General features: G+C 38.5%; 1 protein-coding gene across 3 annotated transcripts in view; it reads right to left on the bottom strand.

Annotated features, from left to right (window-relative positions):
* Window positions 1-1,636: 1,636 nt before the first annotated feature.
* Window positions 1,637-20,016, bottom strand: part of STX7 (syntaxin 7) — a 32,072-nt gene continuing 13,692 nt past the window's right edge. For 2 of the 3 annotated variants that reach the window (XM_080616913.1, XM_080616914.1), the window contains exons 3-10: window positions 12,267-12,336; window positions 10,461-10,551; window positions 8,633-8,770; window positions 7,901-7,953; window positions 7,095-7,188; window positions 5,723-5,795; window positions 4,736-4,818; window positions 3,046-3,390 (exon numbers count right to left, since the gene is read on the bottom strand). In XM_080616913.1, coding sequence (XP_080473039.1) covers window positions 3,214-3,390; window positions 4,736-4,818; window positions 5,723-5,795; window positions 7,095-7,188; window positions 7,901-7,953; window positions 8,633-8,770; window positions 10,461-10,551; window positions 12,267-12,336 — 779 coding nt within the window. In that variant the 3' untranslated portion in view covers window positions 3,046-3,213. Of the gene's footprint in view, window positions 3,015-3,045; window positions 3,391-4,735; window positions 4,819-5,722; window positions 5,796-7,094; window positions 7,189-7,900; window positions 7,954-8,632; window positions 8,771-10,460; window positions 10,552-12,266; window positions 12,337-20,016 lie in introns of those variants that run through there. The other variant, XM_080616915.1, reaches the window with a different exon arrangement.

Raw genomic sequence — 20,016 nt, 5'->3', positions numbered from 1 at the left:
CTGCCCAAGAAGGGATATTCCCAGGACTTCTAACAGCTGGCCAGCCCATCATCTCTTCCAGAAGAAAAGGGCTCCAAAAATCCTCCACTGGGATTCAAGAAAGGAAGAAATCTTTCATCTGAGAGCACATGGGGGAGGCACCCCTATGCCATAAGCAGTAGATCATGAATGAAAGCGAGCAATGCATGCACCATGGTTCTCGGCAGTGCTCTTCTCCCCAGCAGCACCCAAGCCACTACCATCAGAGAGCAGCTGAACAGGCACATGACTCTGAAAATAAAGAGCCAACTGATGTGGGAAGTAAAGACAAGCAGAAAAATCAGACACAGAACAAGAACAGAGGCAGCAGGTTTCATCAGGGATTTGGGAAATGCAGTGCTGTGCAACTTGCAGAATTTCTAAGTTATTCAAAATGGTTGCCTCAGATTCATTCTCACCAGCCAGCTCCTGATGGAGGGAGCTTTATGTACTGGCTATTCTGCTTTGCAGTCACTGCAGCATAAACTCAGTAAGCAGGGTATTCTTCCCTTTTTAAGGTAAATAAGCACTCAGTAAATACACCATTTCATCCCAAAATGAGCAATATTCTTCAAATTGGTAAGCCTTTTAGTAGAGAACCCTCCCAGCAGAAAACCAACCAACCAGACAAATTGCAATGCATACAAAATGTGACAAGTATCAAGCCTAGCCAGAATTTGTGATCTGCCAGGAGTCAGAGCTGAAGACCTGTTGTTGAAGTGGTGCTTTTCCTTCCCCAGCAGGTCAGTGTAACCAGTCACTGACAGAAGCAGGTATGAGATATTGCAACAGTTAAAAGTATCACCTGGGCAAATAGGATCAGGCCATTCCCTTGTGCCTGTTTACAATATTGTAAATTAAAGTTGGGAAACTTCCAAAGACAGTTCTAGACAGTTCACTGGTAAGAAAGCTACTCAGCCAAAACGCTGACTGCTCTTCTAAATTAGACTAGCGCAGTCTGGAAACAAAAAAAAAAGGCATTAGCATCAGTAGTGCCAGCCTTACTATGGCTGGCAGTGGCCCAAAGTATATCTTATGGTTATTCATCAAGTAAGGGTATATAGGGTCCCAGCTTCACTCACAGCACAAAGGCAGACACAGGAATAGTAGTCACTGGAATCTCAGCACACAAGAGTCCATACGGCAACTTCAATTCCCCTTTTAATCTCAGAGACTTTTCCCACATTACGCAGAACATGATCATACAGCTTCACAGGACTTATTTTTCCTCCATTGCTTTTGGAATCCAAATACAGCACAAGCCTCCTTCCTGCACCATGGATTGCCATCCCTCAAAATTCATGCTATGCCAAAGAAGAGCTAGAAACAGTCTATCCTCAGCACCCATGCAGAGCAGAGCAGTCTTTCCTCCTGACACTGGGCTCAGGTGGGAATGCAAGAACCAGGAGCATTTTCATGAACCATGAGAAATGCAGCACAGGGACAGAGGTCCCTCTGGGCTGATCAGCCAGCAGAACTGAAGTTCTCTGGAGTTGTTTGGAGAAGTTTCAGTCATTTACATAAAGGCAAAGACAACAGCTGTGCTTGTAAAGACAGATCCCAAAAAAAAAGGAACTACTAGAACACATACTCTTTAAAAGACCTTTATTTTGGCTTCTCATGGTTACAATTCTGAAGTCCATTTATGCTTACAGTTAGATTGTTCCCAAATAATATTTCATATCTCACCATGTAAACAGTGCATTCTCTATCAGTCTGGTGTACAAGAACTTTATAAAATACAGATTAAGTAACTTTTTCTTCTGTACACTTTTCAGATTAGTTCATCAAGATCACTTAAAAAGGCAAATAGGTTAATTGGCAAAAAAATTTTTTAATATATTAGTACAAAATGGCACAAAAGGAAAAAGGTCATTTTAAAGGCTATACACATCAAATGTCTTAAACAATTTGAATAAGTTCAGTTGACTTCACCTTCATTTCAAATACCACTATTGAACTTGGAATTGAACTCGTAATCTTCTTTTCTTCAGCTGTATGAAAGACCTCACATACTACTTTGGATCTGTTCACAGAAACCGAATCACAGCAGTTTCAGAACAGTGACATTCAAGTGCAGTTAGGAAGTTGGGAACTTCTATTCTTCCCAGTAAGCCTAAGAATTCACAGAGCTTATTTTCATGTAGCCAAGCTCATTGATGCACACTTCAGATGCAAAGATACCAAACGTGTGCACATAAAACAGAATGTTTCTTAATGCAAGAACTGAAACAAAAAATCCACATAATTACATCATCCACCCTACCTACCTTTGCAGGAGGCTTCAAGGCATAAACATGCTCAATGCCAGGTACAGAGATAAATGAAGCATCTAAAAGATTTCAGGCAAACTGAATGCTTAATTCAAAGGCTTCAGTTATAAAACAGGTATCACACCAACTTCAGCAACCTACATCTTATTTTTGAATGACCCATATCAAATGGGCAAATGAGTGGGACAAAAAGTGAGCTAGAAAGACATTTCTAACTTAAAAATAAATTCTGAGATGTGAATTCATTGCCTCAAGCAACAATTCTTGAGTTTGTTTTGGCAGCAACATTTAGCAATATCCCAAAAGATAATTGCCTGCCCGATCAAAGCAAAGTATCAGGATTTTGATTAGCCCCCTAAACCTTAAGAGGTTTTTACATTTAAATTAATAGAACAGTTTATGACTTTGTTTTTTTTTGTGGTAAGACAGCACCCACGTCCAAGAGGGCAGGCAGTTATACTGATGGTAGTACTGAGGACGTTACTTCTCAGGTTAAAACAAAAAGTCATTAAAAAAGTAAACATGATGAAGTACAGGACTATTATTTTATTCAGCTTCATGATGAACAAACCATGACTAGGAATTTTCTTTCATAATTTAAATACCAATTACAACACTTTCTCTAGAGGCTTATCTTATAGCTAACCATAGGATGATTCCAAGAAGCAATACTCCAACAGCAAGTACAATGATGAGGATGCACATCTTCTTTCGGGATCTTTGCTGCCAATAGAGCAAAAAAAAACCAACAAACCCAAGTTGATTGAAAACTGCACCAACACATCAGAAGACTATTCAAATGCTTTTAAGGTCCTATTGCTTGTGCAACTTAACTAAATTGTGTCCTTACTAATGAGTCATATAAAGTTACTCAAGAAAAAAGAGCAAAGTTATCCACAACTTACTTTTATGGCTCTATCATTCAGGAGAATGATTTCAGTGGTATTTTCTGGCATACATAATAAACTAATGAAAGAGAATGTAAGTAACATAATAAATGGATATAACTAGAACACTGCTGGAAAGAAAACATGAGAGAGCAGATGACCACATATAGAGGAAAACAGACAATCTGCATAGTAGAGGAGGCAGAAATGGTCTGTTAGAAAGAAAAAAAAAAAAAGACTATTAATGTATATGCAGAAGGGGACAACAGACGGCAATTTTAGACTTGTGGAAGACTGGCTTTGCATCTACTGACAGCGTTATTTTAAAGTTGTTTTTGTCAAGTTTAAGTGCAACATGCTCTTAAAAAAACCCAACACACACACCCCAAAAAAAAAAAAAAAAAAAAAAGAGAGAAACCTAGAGACTAGAGAAAACTAGAGACTCAGAATTTTCACATCTTCCATACAGGTCTGTAAGTTGAGATACCAAAGCATCCAAGACTTGCAGCAGTCTGTCATCGTTTATCTAAAGGCCATGGAATCTAAAGGTTTCCTTCACAGCAGGAAAGGAAATTACAAGTGGGTTTCACAAGCTTGTGCTGATAGCCAAGTTGTAACAACACTCAGATCTCGGGATTCCAGGCCACAGCTGCAGAAGCAAAGCCAGGCTTTGCTCTACTTGGCTGAGGTTCTTCTGCCTGGGTGTTTTTTCCTGAACTTTGTTAGTATCGTGACAGGAGCCAACCACCATACTTAATGTGCCAGTTACTTTCACCTAGAATACAGTTCAAGGATGCATTCATTCCTTTCCCTCTCTCACTTCTGGAATCAGCAGGCAATCCTTCAGACATTTTGTCATTGATTTACTGTGCTGGCTTTACTAACACATTAGGGGATTAAAAAAAAAAAAAAAAAAAGTCCCAGGACTAACTCTGACTTAAGATGGAAGATTTATTACTAATAAGATTATTTCTAACGAGTTTCAAAAATGTTCAACAGAAATGGCATTTAAGGGTATTGAAAAGGCTTTTAAAAAAAAAAAGTTGGAGATTTTGAAATAGGTTTTTAGCATCAGGGTAGCAACTAACAGAAGCTGTATATATCTGGCTTTGAGAAGATTTTAGGCAGCAAAAAAATCGGTGCTAACTAGCAGCACCTTCAGAAGACTTCCCTGCCTATCTTCCCTAGTCCTCCAGTTATCTTTAGAGGCTTGCTCTCCATATACAGGAACTTTTTATTTCTTGAGCTGTAAAAGGAGAGGTTGGTGTGTTGGGGGTTCTGTTTGTTTAGGTGGTTTTGATTTGTTTTTTAAACAAAGCTCCAGGTGCTCTGAAACAGCCTGGCTAATTTTACAGGAAACTCACAGCTTTCAGAGGTCACTGACTTTTGTTTTATAGCGACCCAGAAGTACCACGGTAGTCTAATATAATACCATGGTAGTCTAACATAAACCTTTAAGGAAGTCTCCAAGCCTTGAGGAAATCTAAACTGCAGAAGAAACTGGAAGTCAAGACTACTGAGAAAGGACACACAACTGGCAGTAGGCACTGACATTACCTGGTAGTCTGCTGCTCTTGACAGCTGCTGGTTTGCTTGCTGCACATGTACATCTGCATTCTCCACATTGGCTTCTATGCTGTCTTTATTTTATATGGGAAGAGTTAAAAATTTTGGTCAGTCATAACCTAGCCAAAGGTTTGGAATGCTGAAATACACTTGAGAGCATATGTAATAGTTGCCCCCCAACTGCTTTGTCTTCCCTTCATCAGTACACAAAGTTTTGTATCTTGATTTATGGAAGTTTGGTCCACGCTATACTTATGAGGTAGAAAACTTTCACTGATCCTACTTTTTTCTTTTCATTTTAATACCCCCCCCCAGCTTTTTACTTGTCCTCCAACTTCCCACTGATTACCCTCTGCTCAGATTAAAAAAGTCCTAAAGTGTATGAAATCAGAGGAAACGGACACACAGAACAGCCCAAGAGCCATGACTAATTTGGTATTCTATCATGCTGACACAGATAATTTGTTTTTTATTTTTCGCAGGAAAAATACGAACAGGTTATGGGCTAAAGTGATAGAAAAATATTTGAAAATGTATGCTGGACACAGACAACAGCATGGTTTAGCAGCAGACTCAGAAAATATATTTTCTAATCACATTTCTTTAAAAGAATAAACCTGCCTGCATGGGGGGCAAAGCAGGAACCTTTGCTGAATCTGCACACTTATATCATTAGTTAATAGAGTAAAACTGCCCACATGAACTCCTATTTTAGGTACAAACAGTTAAAAAATCTGTTCTTAAGGACATTTTATACACACAAAAAATTACATAATTATTTAAACAACATTTTAAACACAACTTCTTAGTGTATTCCCAGTCACCTCAGTCAGTCTAGCCATTATTAGGTTGCACCTGATTTGCTTTAGCGTTGATATTCTCATTAGAGGAATTTTTCCAGCAAAAGGAAGTTCTACACTGCTGCTCTCCAGAGAAACATAATAAAAAATTTTCAGAGAATGTTTCAATTGGACTTACCTATCACATCACCTTGCTCATGGATCATCATTCCTAGATCTTTAAAAATTTCATTGATGTCCATAATATCTGCCTGCATGGAAACAATCATTGCATTAATTGACATAACATATTCTAATATCTCTGTACATTTAGATACAAATACAGCTCCTCCTCCTTTTGAGTATATATCCATGACTTTCTACACTAAAGGATAAAAAAAAGTTTACTTGGAAGTCTTTTGGTACTACGAGATCAAGTTTACCATAATCAAACTACCTGAGGATAAGTATGCACACAAAGTACACTTCACATCTAAAATGGGATCTCTCATTGCTGAGGGCTTGGCTACACATATACTTGCATTAGTTTAACTGAAGGGAAAGGCTCATGACAACTTTTCTTAAAAGCCACCCACTTACACTAATAAAGGTATGTGCAGAAAGTATTTTGGGTTAGTTTTAGTGCACCTATTGAACACAAATTTCATAAGCATCACAATTCACAGAAATTATATGGCCAGGCTCTTGCACCTTTATTATACTATCCTATTACCATCTGGTTATAATGAAGTGATAGATGCCAAGTTACCATCCATATGATCTCTTCTTAACTAATGACTGATAGACATTTAGTTCAATTTACTGTAAATTAACATATGGGTGGCAAGGAAGAGAGTACTGAAAAATTTATAGATAGAATGGATTTTGCTATACGCATGAGCAAGACTTCCTGACAAACTCTAGTTCCAGCATCTTTCTTATTGATGGCAGAGATGGGTTTCTCCAGAATGGCTGGAAAAATTCATTTTGCCTTCATAGAAGCCTCTTGTTGTCAATGTTTCATCACATGACAGGTTTTTTGTGTAGCTTACATCTCATTTTTAAATGTTTTTAACTTTTTGACAAGCCCTAAATTACAGAAGTTTAAATGAAACAGAGTACCTCTATATTTCCAGGAATGTTCAGAAAAGCTGCTTACAAAATTAAGACGTTGAACAATACATTGGGAGTGTCTGAGAGGAAAGGTGTAATTTTGCTACATTTATATTCACTGTTTAAAAAGGTTATGTGATAGCACCCCTATGCTGAAAAAAAAATTATGTGGGTTTTTTTGGGTTTGGTTTTTTTTGCAATCACATGAGCACTCCCTTATTCCATAACTGAACCACTGAAGTTAAACAGTATTGAAACAGCTTTCATACAGAAGAGCTCTAATGCACATTTCTCATCTAAAGGCAATTATTTGTAGTTTTGAAGGAAAAACACACATCCACAAACAAATACTAACTCCACAAGATTTATGTCTGTAATTAATGTTCATGCCACTTTAAAATATTTTTTGCTTTGAAAACATTAAGAGCATATTCTGCTGTAAAAGGACTTCTACTTACCTCAAGCTGCCTAATGGAAGATTCCCTCTCCTGAATAAGACGGAGATCATCTTCTGTAATTTCTTCATCTTGCACTTGTTGTGCCTGTGGTTGACTATCAAACAAAAAAATCCCCACCCAGAACAGAACAGGCACAGTGAAAAACCACTCGGAAGAATAAAATGACAGGTAAGTACATAGCACATACTTTACATTATCAGTTAACAAAATGTACATTTTTACCCTTGCCTGTCTAGCTAACAAGGGAAAAAAAGGGGTCTAAGTCACCCCTTTGGTATAGGAAGCTGCCACTGTAGCAATGATGTACATAGCATTCAGCTAGCTATCTGGAAATTCCAAGTATAAATACAAAGGCAAAGTTTACATCCATCTGAGGCAAAAGGAAACTAGCCAACAAAAAAGAATCTGAGATTGAGAAGCAGTTCTTAGAGACTATGAAAGCAATGAGAGTTCCCAGTTAACACTGAACGCTTATCACAACAGTTTTGCTCTGTTTGCAGGGTGGACTCTGCTTACCTAAGCTTGGGTCTCAGAAAGCCCAAATACAGACTTAGGACAGCTTAAGGAGATGACTAAAGGTGAAACATGGGGAAAAAAGTGGAGATGTCAACCATTCCTTTTCTTCCCACCTATCTCTTCTCTACACTTGCCCTATGGAAGAAAGCCCAATTGAACAACCTATTCCAACTCCCTCTAGAAAAAGGCAATTGATCAGAAGAAATAATTAAATAAATTTGCAGCTGGCTTCTCTGCAAGCCATTTATTATTCTGAGCTAGGTTAAGACTTATTAACAAATTCAGCCTACCTGTCCCAAGAGACAAGTGTTCTTTCCTTGTAGGTATCTTCAGGAGCACCACCCTACATGATCAGTGTTTAAAAGTATAAATAAAACATTATGGCCCTGAAAAAAGCACTGTCAGCATTTCTACAATGAGTCAATATTACAAGGTTTATAGTAAGTCAGCTTCTTACTGAAACGTGATTTAACATGTTCTCATCCTGATTTTGCTATATAGCATATATAGCATTTGCATAAAGCTGAAAGACAAGCAAAAACATTCAGCTCAGTAACTGCCTGCTAAAATTTACAAGTACAGCAATGTGTATTTGGCACGGAGTGAAAAGGCAAAATAGATATGCTAACAAGGAAAAGCTCAACATCTCAAGCTCCTCAGCGTATCTCCACTATTACTGCATAGAAATCTGTCAAGTGATCCTTTCCTGCAGGAAAAATCTATTGATATTAAAAGGTCTAGCAAAAGCATTTTAAAATCTAATAAAACCTGCTTTTTCAAGATTACAGCATGAACCTGGGGGCAGTTCATGCCTTTGTGTAACAAAGACAAGGAAAAAATAACAATTATTGGGGAAGCCAGGGGTGTTATTACAACTTATTTCAGCCTTTACTGTAAAAACACATTTTGCTGTATTTGGAGTCAGATATGAGCTTTTGTAAGCAGCATTGTGGATGCCAGTTTGATGTAGAACACCAACACCACTGTAAACAGAGTACAATGGCATATTTTTCGATACTTACAGATACCCTTGAGCTGGCTCTTACTCTGGCTACAAAGTCTTTTTCTTTCTCAGCAGCTTGCCTTTGGAGTCTTTGGAAATTTGTTAGTGCTGTGGTAAACTCCCCAACAAGACGGTCTTTCTGTATTTTTCTTTGACGCTATAGGAGAAAAAGTTTTAACAAGTCAAATGAGCTCAGGCTTTTCAAGGCTCTACGATTTAAAGGCTGCTCAGTGCTAAGCCATATATTCTTGCTCATTTGTTTGGTTTTCTAAATAGGTGTAAGAGAAAGCTGTCTACAAAACCATTTGTACCTGCATGGACAAACCTTTCCTCTGAGATCACAATTCGAGGCATTTAAAGAGCAAATCAATGTTTTTATTTTAACAGCTGGAAATGACAAATAGGCAGGAACAAGAAAGCTTCTACCTTCCTTATTATCTGCTGATAATAAAACATACTGTTTTAGTGTGAAATGTTTTGAACCTGTGGATGCTAAAATATGCAAAGGTGACTGAATGGGGGGAAGGGTGCAGAAAAGAAAGAACACGGCACTTCACACGTATTTTATATAAATACTGGAAATACATATTGAGCTGCATCTAGAAGTGGGTTCATATGCCCCCGAAGTGCTTAAGAACTGGTACAAAAATACCTGTTCTAACCTTTCAGGCTTTTCTATTATTATTATTATTATTTTCTAAGAATGTAGGGAAGGAAAGAGAAATACTGGGCACTCAGGAAAGCCTCTGCCATATTTCCCTAAAGACAAACATTACATCAACCCTTCCTTCCACATTTCTGAGAGGCTATAATTTGCCATTCAGCAATCTGTTATTTATGCATTTCATCAGGAGGTAGATTTGATGAAGATGCTCATGATAAAAGAAGTAAAATTAAGCAGTAAACATCTCACCACCAGTTTTCCAGCTCCAAGAGAGAGAAACCATAAAACAAAAAAAAAAAATTAAAAATTAACCAACCCAAACATGTTTTGCCTGAACTAGAGGTTATACACCAAGACCAAGTTTTAACACCTCTATTTGAAGGTTACGGTTTGACAGGATGGGCACACATGGATCATGGCCTGCCATTTGAATTCAGCATTTCAAGATAATTCATTTTCCTAAAGGCTCCTTGCTAACCAGCCACTGACCAGGCAAGTTGTCTGAATAACAATAACCTGAACATGTTTTCAGGGATGCTGTTGCTCTTCCCTTATTTAAGAGAAAGACTTTGCAAGGATATGAAACCGTACAGTGGCAGACAGGAGTATGCTAATGACAACAGCCATGTTAACTTCTGACAAGATTTTACATAGACCTGGGAAAGAAGCCATTTAAAGACTTCACAAGTTGCTTCAGCAACAACTCCTGCCCACCTCTCTCAAAAAAAGGAAAAGCCTGTGCACAAGACATAGCACATATGCTGACCAGAGTGACATATGTACTGTGCATAATCATGTTATTTGGACAGTGGGTGAACAGGACTGGCTGCCTGTCCTGACTCCTTCACCGCGGAAGCAGTCAGAGTGCTTGCAGAGCCAGCATCACTGCAACAGATTGCAAAGTGCCCAATTACCTGAAATCACAGGCACAGTGACAGGCACAGGCACAGGGCTTGATTCCTACCATTTCAGGCAAACTACCTCATTCCTGATACATAAAACCAACTCTGGGACAAGTACAGGCTGCAACACTGTCCCTGTTGTGCAAATACGTCGACTAACTAAGCAGTGCTTTGAAAGCCTGGTGAGAAGCACAAAAATAGGCATGCAAAACTGAAGTCACTCAAATACTCTACATGAGCCAACATGACAGTCAAACAAGGCATGCTCTTTGGTTTTATACCTGTTCACTTGTTGCAGGCAAAGATCCAAATTCTTTAATGTGTTTGTCAGTTTCTTTGGCAAGCTGGTTGGTGTATTGTTGCTTCTGTTGCCTAAAACCAAACGCAAAGTTTCATTAGAGACCATTAGGTTACTTTGTTTGAATTTCACTGATTCTCAGAAACACAGCAGTAATGAACACTTCTCTTAAAGTGCAGGAAGCCATCTTTACTCTGTTCTTCACTGTAAAGGGTGTGACATCAGGGATTCCAGTTGGGACAGATGCTGAAGAAGGTGTGTTCCTCAGCGTGACAGCACCATTACTCACTTTTCAAAACACACTTTTATGGTCCTTTTGAGGCTATCAATAGTTGGAAACACCTGGTCATTTCCAAATTAGACTAACTACAGGAAACACTGTGAAAGCTTAACAAGAGAGATCTATATTCTCCCACGATACAATAGCTGTAAACTTAGCTGAAAACTTCACTATTTACTAGCAGCTTTAACAGTAGTTAAAAAGAAGCCTGTCTTCAACAGCATTGCCTTTTTGGGTTTTTTTTTGTCTCTTTGCTTTTGATGTTATCACACACTCCTTTATCAATCTTCGTATTTATTTCCTGGAGCAACTCAAATTCTTTATCTGCTTTTGCATCCTCCTCCCCAGTGTATATAAAAAGGTTTTATCTGAAAAGCTATTAGCAAACAATCAATATAAATATTAAAATAACCAAATAACTCTTCATATAAGTACCAACATGAAAGGAAAGGCCGAATGTTCAGGCAAGTGAAAAATGGACAGATAAAAACCTCAAGGAAGCTTACTATAAATGTTACTTCTATAAAGAGAGCGGAATATGTCCTTCACAATAGTTTCTGTCCTGTTCAGTTGTGAATTTATGCTTAGATTCTATCTGGTTATTGCATAAACTGTGTATGTTGATCTTCACCTATTCACAGTCTCCAGTAGGATATGCATGGTACCTGACTAACATTAGGGTCCCTAAACTTAGGCTATTACAAAGCAATATGGCTGTTCACATAAAATGAATGGGATGCCTTTGGTCCAATACACACCTCCTACTACTATTCAATGGCCACAGTTCAGCATTAACTATGCTGAAAACTGCCGACTGTCTCACCCACAGGGTTAGCACAATACATCGCTTATGCGCATTTATGATCCTGAGATTAATGTGGTAGAGGAGTTTAATGGAAAAAATTGTACCAGTTCATTAGACCATGAAGAGAAGGAGAGAGCTGTCTCTGTTAGTGGCATACTAACAAAAGTCCACCTTCAGGTGACTGAACTACAGCACAGCATCTGCCTTGGAGCCTTATTTCACTTCTGCTATTTTAGTATTTCTGGTACATGTTTATTTTATAGTATTATCCCTTACTGTAGCTTTCATCACTAAAAAGACATTCCCTTCTCTCCTCAGCTATTAGATCTCACAAAAGCCCCCCCAGTATATTAATTACCTTGTGAAACTTAGACAGATTTGAAGAGTTGACTGAAGTGTACGGATGTTTATTTTTTAAAGAGCGATATTGTCCTGCCATTTTCCCTTGGCTGACATACAGAATAAGTTTTACCCATGTATTGATACTGCAGGCAATTTACATGGGCAAAACAGCTGATTCTAGTTTACAGACTATTCAAGATTAATTTTAAAAGGCCCATCTCAACATTTAAGTTTCAAGTATTTCTCTATCCTTGCCTTTCTCGGTGAGATCAAGCACTCTGCTTAACAAAAAGCCCACCTCAACACCTACCAGCAGACTTTACAATGCAATGAAATTAAACCTTTTCATGTGAAGTACTCACAGCTGTTGCCTTAACTCAGGAGTGTCTTGTGGTGTTCCAAGCTGATGTAGTATTCTTTGTATTTCAGCAGCTGTTTGTGAAGAGGAAGAGAAATCTTAATGGGGCATGGACAATTTCCCACTTAATTTTATGCATTTTTGCTTGACAAGTCTAAAGACAAAAAAGTTGACAGAAACGGATACTTGAGAGTTTTTCAATCTACTACAAAGACTCCACTCAAGAAGTCCCAGAACAACTAGTGAATGGTTTTTGCCCAATCAAAAGCCCAGAGCTTCTTAGAAAGGATAGGAATGTATTCAAGCGTCTAGGCAGACAATTTAAAAATCAGTTAAAAATGTAATTATAATAAGTATAAATCCAGCCTTTTAATATTAATTGTTAAAATAAGCAGAACAATTCTTATGCTGGTTTAATCATGTTTTGCACATGTAATTTGAAAAGCCATATTAAAGACTTTCATGAGATTATCATACGCAAATCTTTCAGAACCAGTGCACTGAAGAAGAGACAATGACAAAGGATTTAGGGGCTTACAGTACATTAAAAAAAATAAATAATTGGGTGCTAAGGTTTAAACTGTAATTTTGAAATCCTAAGTTTTAAATGCGCGGTACAAATCACCAATGATTTTTCAGTGTATTTCATAAAATATATTACTTTTGAACTGCAAGAAGTGGCACATCATCTGAGTCTTATTTCCAGCTTAATATATTTAACTGTCAAACGAGAAAGCATGGAAAAAAAAAAGATGCTTCAAGGATACGCAGTTTATCACACTGCAAAACTAGTATCCTCTATGCACTTTTCCTTTATTTAACACCTTCACATGTTCTAAAACAAAATAATACATATGCAAAACAACTTCTTTTTACTTGACCTCAGCTAGGAGTAGACTTCTCTTCCCTGTATTTCTGTGGCCCTCTCCAGGCAGACGGGTATACCACAGTCAGTAGAAAATATAATGGTATGTTATTATGTGGGATCCCCAGTTTATATATTTTTTCCTAAATACAGTTAAATTTCAGTAAAAGGCATCTCTAAGCAACGAAGAAAACCCTAAAACAATCAAACAAAAAAACCCAGACAGAACAACTAAGTATTTTTCCATACACTGTGGAAGAGATCTGTAACAGACAATTTCAGTTATAAGGCAGATACCTGTGACCTGTGTTAAGCATGTAGATAGAACTGGAATTCCTTAGCAAGTTTTTAGTAATACTATTAATTCTAATTTTTGTTTCATAACAAGTTTCCAGTGAATTAGATAATATTGGATTTTCTACACTGCTTTACACAACATCCCAATGTCGACAACTGTTATAGCAAATTCCTTCTGAACACACTCAGGTAATGAAGATATCAAAAAAAGGGAAAAGTTTGTACCTAAGTTTTTCATGAGATAAAAATCAAAATACTTCAAATTTCTTTGGGGGAATTGAGTGGACACAAGCTACTAAAAGAATTACTGAAGGGAACAGCACTGTCAGATGGGTTTCACACAGACTGTATTTTAATTAAGTTGAAAAGCAGCAAATCATCAGTAAAACCTTTGGAATTTTGCCTACGGTTGCCCCCTTCCACAAGCACCAGCCCTTCCCTGAGTGGTGGAGGCCTCCTGCCTGCTGGGACCTCGGAACTGTCCAGACCAGCACACTTCTTGGCACCTGGTGCTGGTTACAAGTACTGATAAACACAGACATTGGGCAATTCAGCCTTCTTTTTATGTTCAGTGTCATGCATTGTTTTAACCAAAAATGAAGGTAACTGGCTGGCATTATCTTTGGCAGAGATAGCTGGGTTTATTCAGCCTAGAGAAGTCTCAGGGGAGACTTTATCATCATGTTGCTGTATTTAAAGGATGGCTAAAAAGAAGATAGAGACTCTCTTCTTACAAGGCGTCACACAGAAAAAGATGAGGGGTGGTTGGCACAAGTTAATCCCAAGAAGATTCCAACTGGACACAAGAGGAAAGTTTTTCACAATGAGAACAATCCACCACTGGAATAATCTCCCCAGGGAAGTGGTGGATTCCTCAACACTAGACACTTTTAAGATTCAGCTGGACAGGGTGCTGGGACACCTAGTCTAGGTCATGCTTTGCCTAGAAAGGTTGTGCCAGATGATCCTTGAAGTCCCTTCCAACCTGATGTTCTATGAATCTAATATCTGTAAAACTGAACATAAATTATCCTTTGTTTGTTCCAAGGCACTGGCCCCTCTAATTCAAGAGCCAAAGAGCTGCAATTCTGTATGTACTTTTACAGGGAGAATTCAAAAGAACCAACCAAACAACACCCCAAAACCAGCAACAACATCAACAACCAAAAAACGAACCCCCCAAAAAACCCAACACAAAACAAACTGCAAGCAGTCTGTTAACAGCCGCTTTTCCGACAGAAAAAGTACCGTGTGTCCTATCGCCACCTAGAGATGTATTAGTTAAGTGCAAATAAAGAAAATACAGGTATTTGTTTAAAACAAAGGCTCTCGCTCGAATAATTCTCTGAAACAAAGCCTATACTTACAATATTTGCATTCCCAGTTAGATACACATCCCTCCTCTAAAACTGAACACAAGTAGATAACTGAGGGAAAATTAAAAGCCAGCAGCACATAGCTGTTCAGCAACACAATTCCAGGCAGAGGGAAGGTCATCCCAGCTCAGATCAGGATTCAAGAATGCCACACAAAATTCAAATACATTTTACCAAGAAGTCTATTAAGTCTGCATCAACATCACAAAATGTTAACAGGATTTCAAATCTCAAAGTGAAAATATCAATTAAAGGGGAAAAAAAACCTAAACAAGACACCGATTTTTCTGGGCTTCCTGTAAAGTTAGCATTTTCCACCTTAACCTTTCACAATAAGGATATTATTCAGAAAAAAATAGCATTTCTCTTCTATTTTTTTTTTGTTGTTGTTGTTCATATGAAGTACACTGCGTTGAAAAGTGAAATACTGATTATGCAAGTAAGCAAATGAAAAAAAAGGTGGAGCAGTATGAGTAAATTTGGGCCAACAATCTTCAGCAGCACTCCTGAGGCTGTCTTCATAAAAAGACAAAAGCAAGCTGGGAGTACCAGTATGACACAGAAAAATTAGAGAAGCCGACCTTCCCAAAATCTTGATTTACAATACACACCTGCAGATTGATGAGTTAAAGAAATCCATCCCTTGTACTCCTTCATATTAATATAAACATGATGGAGTGTATACAGGATAGAAAAAAAGTATATCTTTATAGTCTTCCAGGGTTTTTGGTTTGGCTTGTTTTGTTTTTTTTTTAACAGATTTCTTTCTTTAGCTACCACTTTTTCAGTCGTTTGATACAACACTATACATATGATCAGAAAACCACCTAAACCACAGATATTTTGTTCAGACTCATGAACTCATCTTTACTGATAAAAACAAAACTTGAAAAGGCAGTAAGACACTACCGCCTGGATCACAGATGTAAGGTGTTTTGTTCCCTCATATGTATGCACAGCCATCTTGCACAATTTGATTCAAAGCCTTGAAACTTCTTAGATAAAAGCGAATATCCCTTCCTTTCCTCAAGGGAAAAGCAGAGTAGCTTTAGTCTCTCCTCCTGAAGGTTAACCTGTAGAAACACCTCTGCTGGCTCCCTCTACAGCCCCATCTGGGAAACAAGCAGGGAGAGGATCTTGGCACTGAAGGGGAAGAGCAAAACTGCTGGAAACCTGGGATTTTTTTCATTAAGCAAAGACTCCTTATTTCCCAGCTTCACTGCTGATGGTGGTATTTATAAGGGTACTGCCTCCCTTGTTTAACCACCTTTTTGCCCCTGCACAAGGAATTCATGTTGGCATGTCAAGGCACCTGGCAGCTGCTTTGGTGCCTCTCAATCCCTCAGTAATGTTCAAGTTTCCCAGAGAGCCAAAGGCTTAGGCCCAGCTCACAAAGTTCTAGTTCTGCACTATAAACATACTTCTAACAATGAGGGACCAAAGATCAGAGCACAGTTTTGATGGTTTCCTAGGTTACCTCACCCTTTAGGTATTCACCCTTCCCAATTCTTCTAATTTCCCAAGGAGTTTTAAAAGACAGGAGTAACATGACTACCAAAGGTCCCTCCTGGGCATTACCAATCCTGTAACAGTGTCTGACTAGATCTTGTGCATGATTTTAATCCATTTCAGAGCAAAGTCTGACAGGTTCCTTGGGTATGTACAGCTAGCTGCTGGACTTTGCTCAGGAGCTGCAGAAGGGCACATACCATGTGCATGCAGGCGTTCTGCACCAGTCACCAGGATATCGCAACAGCCACCATCAGAGGCATGCATGCTCCTGCAGTCACTTCTACACTGAAGATCAGGGTAGATGTTCGCATATAATGAAGATCCACAGCTCTTTCAGGTCTCATACTGAAAGCTGCAGTAGCTGTACCTTGCCAGCTTTGGGCTGGCTATGAGCCATCAAAAAAGACAAGTCCTCACGAGGAACTGGGCAGCGCAGCAATCAGGGTACATGATACCATGCAAGCAAAGTGCATTTTTTCCAAGCAATTGCTATCTCACATGCAAAAGAAAATAATCTCACTTTTTCCACCTGAAACTTAGTCTTACATTATAAAGAACCAATACTGCATTAGTAAAAAGACTTTTCACTTATTTTTGTGGCATTCCTGGTCTAGATGTGACAATACATAACTGTTAGCTGATAAAAGCTATTCAGCTACACTCAGGTCTGTCACATGCTCAGGAACAGCTCAGACATGGTTAACGATGAGCCAGAGAAACAATTAAAACCTAACCTGAATTCCTACAGAGAAAACTATTTAAGACTCAGCTCATATTTGCTTTTACTTAGCCAAACAGTTGTTCAATTTCTAATCAGTGTTTCCTCTAGTCAGAGAGAAAAAAAAAAAGGGGGGGGGGGCAGGGGGGCACAGGAAAAAATACTCTCTCATATATAAGACTGCTTTTCTCAAAATGACTTACAGGAGTAGCAAGATTCACAGTGGAAATATTCACATTTTTTAACAGGTAGGAGTATTTGAGAAACACATTCGTCCAGATCTGCAATATATACTGCTTTTTCCTTAGATAAAAATGTATTTAATATACTGGATCACACACTGTCCTTGCTTAACAACTGGCTTTTAGCTGGCTAGGAATAAGAAAGTTTCATCTCCTTTCTCCTCATCTTTCCTTGTTTTTCAGCTGGCTCTGCAAGGCTGCTCCATTACCAGAAGTAAATCCATGTTCACGTAACTGCTCCTTGGACATGAAAATGTTTAAGATCACACAGGAAGTTTCAAACTTAAAATAAAGAAACAAGTATATTAATACAATGAAGACCAAAACATAAAAAACTTCTTGCCTCTACGAACACAGGAGCAAACAGTCTTATCCCCAACTGAGAATCAATAATCACTGTACAGGCTGTTACACTACAATACTGTTGCAGAATTAAAGTTGAAAAGGCCCCTTCAGTAAAATCCTATGTTTGAATGTTTGAAAGGTAAAGAACTAAAAGGAGGGAAATGAAGAAGGGACTGTAAGTCATCCACCTTCTCCGGCAGGACTGAGAAGGTCCAAGCACCACATTCACTCCTAGCATGAGAGGAGGGAAACTGAGGATGGTCTTTGAACGCTTATCAATAACTCCAGCTAGAGGAAAGAAGCTTTCCCAGGTTACCTACAATCAGCTATCTTCCTAGCTCAACCTCAATTCTATTCAACATTTGGAAAACCAAACTTTAAACCCTCCAGTGGCCATGACCAAGCTTGTTGCAGCTTCACAGCTGGAGAGTGACATAACATATAATCCACAGGGTTCTAAAAAGAAGGGCACAACATAGAAGCATGAAACCGGGCAGAAAAGTATGTTTAATAAATGCTACTTGTTACTCTGCAGCCTGGAAACTCACTTCTTACTGGGATCATCAAGACTCTGTTATAGCCATCCAGCTACAGTTTCCTTCAGTGCTACAGTCCAAGCCAGACTCACCACGCTGCGCAGTTTTGGGAAGATACAGTCTAATGCCTTCACAGGAAATGTGGCACCCACTGGGAGTGTACGGAAAAAATACCAGCATCAACATGAGTAACTAACACCAAGGCATTGTACTGCAAAGGACAAGAACCAGACAAGCAGGCAGGGCAAGTACAATGAAACCTGCCCTTCAGAACAGCAAGATTTGGGACCTGTCACAGGAAGGAGTAGCAAAGCAGTGCTCGAACCAGCAGCTACAGCTGCTCCTGAATATTAATTGTAATGGTGAAGGTACCCCCCATGTCTTTTCTTAAATTCGGACAGATAGTTTTACTCACTGCCTGAGGTTCACAGAACTAAAACAAACAATGGGGATTTAAAGTCATTGATTTCCAGTCATATTCCTAGTTCCGGAACCCAAACAGAATAAACACAATCAGCAAAGCATTCCTTTGTGGCACCAAATGCAAAGTCTGCTCCACGTGAGGCTCAGGCTCAGCTATGGCTTCATGAGGCAAATAAGCAGCAAATACACTACCAGCACAGTCACTAGAAACGTTCCGTCAAAGACCTTACACGCGCTGCCACCGGTTGGGTAACTATGAAGAAACTTCCTAGTTGTTTCCAGCTAACAAGTGAGTCAACTGCACATCCAATTGGAGATTAAGTTGTGTGGAATCTAATAAACTTCAGAGTCACTTCAGAGCAGGTTACTGGAATAGAAGAATTATTTGTAAAAATTACACCACATCAAACTGCTCTTGCCTGGGGACAGCAGATTTCCTCAATTTATTCAAATTCAATTCAATGTGTTTTCCTTCTGCACATCAATACAGGGTACTTGACTAAAGATGAACAGAGACTGCAGAAAAAATTCCTGGATCAATCTTTTATAAAAGCTGTTGCACATAGCAACCTAAGGTAGTTGCAATAGATTCAGCAGATTTACACTTAATATATAAGCATAAGTTCCTCTTCAAAGCTACTAGTGTACTTCACAGTAGAATTTTAAATAAATCACAATGCCACCGTGCTAACCCTACTTTAACCAAGAGTAACAGTTTACTAGAGGAATCGAATCTAGGACACCAGCTTAGTAAAAAGTCACCAATTGGAATCAAGTATCTAAAAACATCAATAATTTGGTTTTAAGTTATTTGCTTTACTCTGTCTTAACTCAATGCATAATACTAATTATAATATAATATATAATATATATATAATACTAATTCCAGAACACAGAGAAACAGAGTAACTGAAGTATGCGTGGGAAGGAGAAAATAAAATTAAGATGGAGATGAAAAATGTCGTCAGAGCTCTAAAGACTAAAGACTCATTAAGCATGGAAGAATGGGAAAACACAAAGTCTTTCACCCTTTCCTGTTGGATTTTATTAGAGATTCTAGCATTTCTGAATAGAATCATGCCCCCAGGTGACCAGGAACACCACTGACAATGCCTGGAATTTGGGATCTGCCTTCAGTTTTTCAGTGCTGTTGTAATTATTCCATGACAGCGTTTTACCATCTGCAATGGCCTTTCAAGGACACTGTGAAGTGGGACTGAAGTACTGCCTGTTCTATTGTGGGTGTAGAGCACACTAAATACACATTGCGTAAGCACACTATAACTGATCATGTAATCAATTGCTACTGCTCAGCCAAGGGGAAGTCATTAAATCAAGTTACAATCACTTTTTATTTAATATCTTAAAGTGTTCATGGTAACTCCATGAAGCACTGAAGTCTGAACTTTTCTCTAAAGAATACCAGTAGCTTATTAAATT

The sequence above is a fragment of the Psittacula echo genome (genome assembly GCF_963264785.1).
Source record: "Psittacula echo genome assembly, chromosome: 4".
Lineage (NCBI taxonomy): Eukaryota > Metazoa > Chordata > Aves > Psittaciformes > Psittacidae > Psittacula > Psittacula echo.
Note: the sequence above shows the minus strand (reverse complement) of the source record. Positions and strands in the feature narration are given on the sequence as shown.